General features: G+C 41.9%; 1 protein-coding gene across 1 annotated transcript; it reads right to left on the bottom strand.

Moving 5' to 3' along the window:
* Positions 1-352: 352 nt before the first annotated feature.
* Positions 353-4,056, bottom strand: LOC132637500 (2-alkenal reductase (NADP(+)-dependent)-like). The gene is made up of 4 exons (XM_060354581.1): positions 3,963-4,056; positions 1,632-1,798; positions 1,288-1,369; positions 353-1,040 (listed from the first exon to the last, which is right to left on the bottom strand). Exons 1-4 carry the CDS (start codon positions 4,054-4,056, stop codon positions 658-660), a joined length of 726 nt encoding a protein of 241 aa, XP_060210564.1. The 3' UTR covers positions 353-657.
* Positions 4,057-5,311: the final 1,255 nt, after the last annotated feature.

The following is a 5,311-nucleotide window of genomic DNA, read 5'->3' on the forward strand; positions in this document are numbered from 1 at the left end:
CAACAGAAGAGAACACAATCGCATATATCTTATTGATTAATTGATAAACCGATAACCGTTACATTCATACCAAACAAACCGATATCTTATTGGTTAAGTTAGCGAATTAATATTTTAAAATCGATAACGGATAAGCCAACTCATTAAATGCAAATATCCAACCAAATTGTCCGATAACCAATCCCTAGTCATGCCGCTTTTATTAACTGAGAAAGTATAAGTGAAGGAAGAAGATAATCCACCGGAAAACAATGTTAACAATTGATTTTATCCAAATAAATTATACAACAGTTGAATTAATTTAATACAACAAGCACATCCTCAATCAAGGAAACAGTCTTTTATGGCCAATTATAAAATTTGAACGAAAAAAAATAACCTTCTAGAATCTTTTGTGTTATACTCAGACCTCATGTGCAAATTTATAGATCTCTTATATAAAGAACATAACACTTATAAAAACAAATTTGCAATGGACCACAAACCAATTGACCAATCTAGCTATGACATGATCATTTTTATACTTAATTATACTGTCTCCGAACACGTGTATCTCATACTGATCAAGCAAACACAATATCTCTACTAAATCTGGAACTGAGTTTAGTTAAAAGAACTGACACATCAACCACCATGTAAACAATTACTAACGTTCATTCACGCGAAACCACCAATATTGCGACCAGAGAAGAGACCAACTAGAGCACTGGGAGCTCTTTCGAGACCTTCAGCTACGTCTTCCACGTACACAACCTTACCAACCTTTATTTGTGGAATGATCATTTCCGAATATTTAGGGTAGAGATGATCGTAGTCAGGAACAATAAATCCTTCCATGCGGATTCGTTTTGTGATGAGGCAGAACAAGTTGTGCACTCCTTCAGTCTGCTCAAGGTTGTATTGCGAGATCATCCCACACACAGCAATACAGCCATGGAGTTTCATATTCACAAGAACTGCATCAAGCATCTTCCTTCCAACATTCTCAAAGTAAATGTCTATTCTATCAGGGAAGTACCTAATACAAACCAATATCGGGTCTCTTTCAGCATGAAAATTATAAAATAATAGAACATGGGATACCTATCATCATAATATCATCATATTTTCAGTGAACATCTTTACATTGGCTACTTCTGGAGCTACTCAGCTAGCAATGGAAACTAACTTTCAGTTAAAGGAATAAGTAACCATTCTACGGAAACATTGATGATTCATTTAGGAGGAGTGTCATGCCTAAGTTTGCATAATAGGAGTGTTTTCTAGTGGGAAGTAAGATTACTAAACTCTTCAAAGCTGCATCTAAGTCTTGCTCCTCTTTGTAGTTAAAAGCTTCATCAAAACCAACCTTTCCCTTCAACAGATCAACCTTTAATAATGAATAGAAAGAGATAGATTAAGCTCAATTGACAACAGAGATAAACATCATCGTCTTTTTGGTTTTGTAGAGACACTTAAATCATCTAACTAGTTTCGTACAAGAATAAAGAGTCGGACTTCCATTATACTTAAACCTCTGTCTCCCTCCCAAAGTTAGTCAGCCTATGAGATCTACTCTATGTTAGAGTTAAATGAGATACCAAATTTTAGGCACTATTCGGATTCAACAAAGGGAAATACAAGGAACTTACCTTCTCTTTGGTTCCAGCACTACCAACAACATAGCAACCAAGCATCTTTGCAAATTGGCCAACAAGCTGACCAACTGCTCCAGAAGCAGCTGAAACAAAGACAGTTTCTCCCTTTTGGGGGGAGCAAACCTCATAAAAACCAGCATATGTTGTCAATCCAGGCGTCTCTGCAAAACATTTCAGTAAAATTAATAAGCTGGTTTTCTCTCTGACCTATTTCACCTGAATGAAGATGTATCCATTCATAAACACAAACTTTTGGTACAGGCTTCTACATACTTCGTAAGTATATTATTTATTTGTTTTTAAAGGGGGAAGGATGGATATGAAATAAGGGAAGGGAATTCAGATGCACTCACAAGTATAAAACGAATTTAAGCACAATTACAACTACCAAATAGGGAGCTAACGTAATATTTAAACATTTAGCCGTATTCAATTCCAGAAACGGCTGCAGTCCATTTTCCACTATTTCAAAACTTCAGTATGCATCCGTTTCATGAACTGATAAAGGGAAGCAGTGCAATTTTTTTTCCACTTCAATAAATGTGCTTCACGACGTGATCATACAACCCTCCTCACCTAGAGCCTGTTTGGATGGGCTTATTTTAAGCAGCTTACAAGCTGTAAATAGCTTATAAGCTAAAAACAAAAGTTGGGGTAGCCCAATTTATATTTTTTGGCTTATAAGCTGCAAAAATAAGTTGGGGTAGCCCAACTTATATGTTTTGGCTTATAAGCTACTTTAGATGATAAGCTAAGTCAAACGGGCTCAATTATTTTTTTGAGCTTATTTTAAGCACAAAATGACTTTAAGCTGGCCAGCCAAACACTCAAAAAAGCTGAAAACAGCTTATGAGTAACTTATAAGCCAATCCAAACGGGCTCCTACTCATAAGGTACAGTAATCATTCAATGAAAGAAACAGAGGTCTGTTTACCCCGAATTTGGATAATCAATTAAATTTGTGAGTGAGGTATATGATATGTGGTTGTGCCTTGAATCTGTTTGACAAAGAAAAGAGATATACGAATATACTATGAAAAAACGACTGATGATCGGTGATGTACTGTAGATTTGTATGTTTACTAACATATGAGTGTTACTTGATTGAATATATTTAAGAGATGAACACAGCAAATGAGGACCGAAATCAAATATTTGAGAGAGAGATTTATATGATTTTACTATTACAAGAGTTATTGATATGAGGAAGCCAACCTCTTAAAAGTGGGCAATGGCCCTTATTTATAGTGTTGCCTCATAGGCTCCATACAATAAGAGAAAATGAAAAATAAAGAAAAACTCCGACTTGGATTAGGTTGGGTTAGGTTGGCCGTACGGTCCGACACCCGTACGATTGGCAGTTGAGCATGGCAGGACGTTATCGACGCGTGGCAATCGCGCAACGGATCTCCCGGACCAACGGCCACCAATTAACGGACTAACGGCCACGACCAAACGGACCAACGGCAACGACCAACTCGGCCATGAAGAAACCGGATCAAATGATGCCCTTCCTTGGCTTCGGTCCAAGCGTTCCTCCGGTTCAGAATGAAAGTCCTCGTGCATGTTCTTGTCCCCTTCTTCCTTCGGTTCCTAGTCTCACCCGTTTAACGCGTATTCGATTTTTACCGTATACAGCTAGTCCCCACACTTCCCGGATCGTAGATTTATCGGAGTAACGGGAAGTGGATGCATCAAGAAATCGGCGACTCCGTTTGTCCGTTGTTATTTTCTCAATTTGGCGGGAACAGTTGCGTCACGTCCCCTTTTCATCGGCCACGTGTCTTATTCCAGATGGTCAACTCTGACAACCACCGTAACACACGTCGCTTCAAGTCATTCCTCATTAATTATGGGACACGTGGCTCCCCCTGGTTGGCTAGCATCGGTAACTGTTCCGCTCCCATGCCTATATAAGGCTCTTCACCTCTCCATTCAAACATTTTCGACTCTTCCATTCATTTTCTCTCTTCTGAAGTTATTCACTTCTCCACTTCTCATCTTTCAACTCTCATTATTTGTTGATTCGCTGTTTGTACTACGCAAAAAGGAAACGATTTTGCCAACTTCTTCAATAGTTGCTCTTCTGCGTTGCTGCTTCTTCCTCTCGTTCTTCACCCCTCTTTTGGAATTCTCTGACTGTTTCCTTTACCCTTTTAACTTCCTTTTCGCATTCTCCCAATCTCTCTATCCTATATTTTCAAATGTCTGCCAATACTGAAACCACTTCCCATGATGTCCCCTTGGTTTCTTCTCAAGGAATCGAGCTACCTTCTCCAACTAAGGCAAAGAGCTCCTACGAGCCCACTACCTCAGACATCATACCGGCCAAGCCTAATTTCAACAAGGATTTTGAGGTCGAAAAGCCTTCTCCGGTATCTGATAGAGCATTTGACGTGAGACGATATCCCTCATCCATTACCGAGGGAAAGCTTGACTTAGTCTGAGCCGATTGCGGGTGGGACACCCGTCCAGTTCAACTTTTCGCCCCCGGACCAAGCGAATCAGTCACTGACCACCGGGAAGGTTTCTTATACGTGTATACTTACCCATTCACTCTCAACCTCGACCTCTCGGTTGATCCGGTCATCTTAGACATGTGCCGGACCTATAATGTGACCCTGGCACAGATTGGTCCGATCGTTTGGAGGATCGTGGCCCACCTTCGGCTTCTGGCCAATAATGCCGGGAAGGAGCTCACGCTGGCCCACCTGCTACGCCTATATTCCCCGAGGTTGTACCGGGGTGGCGTAATAAAACTCGCAAAACGTAACCGGAATTCATTTTTCTCAAAAATGGACGAAGATAGAGACAGGGGCTGGTTGGAGCGATATGTCCGGGTACGGACCTCGGACATCATCCCGGACGACTACATGACTTTCCCGGAAAGGTGGAATAATAATCGTAAGTCTGCGTCCTTTTAATAATTGCTTGCGTGCTTTGTTGAACTGCAGCTTATCCACCTTCTCACTACTCTTCTTATCTATGTTAGCCGTGGGTTGGATTCCTCTGGTCGTCCGGGATCTAAATTAATGGGTCGTTGCTCTCATCGGCCAACATGCCCACGACGAGCGGTCGTGGGGTCACCTATCACGTGGCCGGTGGGTCGCCCAGAACCATGGTAATACCCAATTTATATCTGCATTCATTGCATCTTATATCTTTTTATAACATATTCAATTTTCAGGTTTACCTAAGGGCTCGGTGGATCCAAGGCCAGCGCCAGCAGCAGAACCAGCAACGTCGGCACCCGAGTTTGATTTGGCAGGTGCGTCTCGTATACTTGCTGCTGCCGCCAAAAGAAAAAGGCCCTCGGACAAAGGTCAGAAACTAAAGAAACGGGCGAGGAGCGTCGTTAGGACTCTGAGGGATGAGGCAGAGCCCGAGCTCCTCATTCGAAGTATTAGTGCGGCCCCTTCCGTGGCTGCCATTCCGGAGGAGGGTATCATCGCTTCACCCCTTCCTTCAGCCGGGGAAAGACCTTCAGTCCCGGCATTACCCATAGGTGCGGAAGAAATTCTTTACCCGACTCCTCTACGGTCGATTGAATTCATCGATATTTTAGGTGAAGCTTCTTCTGAGGAAACCCCCTTACAAAGGACAAAGATATCCGGGGGGGAAGCTACTGCTGAATCTGTTCAAAGAGCTGGGCTGGTCCCGAAGACCGAAGTCCC

Source organism: Lycium barbarum, chromosome 4 (assembly GCF_019175385.1).
Source record: "Lycium barbarum isolate Lr01 chromosome 4, ASM1917538v2, whole genome shotgun sequence".
Classification (NCBI taxonomy): domain Eukaryota; kingdom Viridiplantae; phylum Streptophyta; class Magnoliopsida; order Solanales; family Solanaceae; genus Lycium; species Lycium barbarum.

What these genes read in the sequence shown, in the direction of transcription:
- LOC132637500 (XM_060354581.1), bottom strand. Translation starts at nt 4,056, where the DNA reads ATGGATGAGGGATATCGTCTCACGTCAAATGCTCTATCAGATACCGGA. An exon ending in GTTGAAATTAGGCTTGGCCG is followed by an intron (nt 1,799 to 3,962) that starts GTATGATGTCTG and finishes AATGTTTTGCAG; the next exon opens with AGACGCCTGGATTGACAACA. An exon ending in GTGCTGGAACCAAAGAGAAG is followed by an intron (nt 1,370 to 1,631) that starts GTAAGTTCCTTG and finishes TCATTATTAAAG; the next exon opens with GTTGATCTGTTGAAGGGAAA.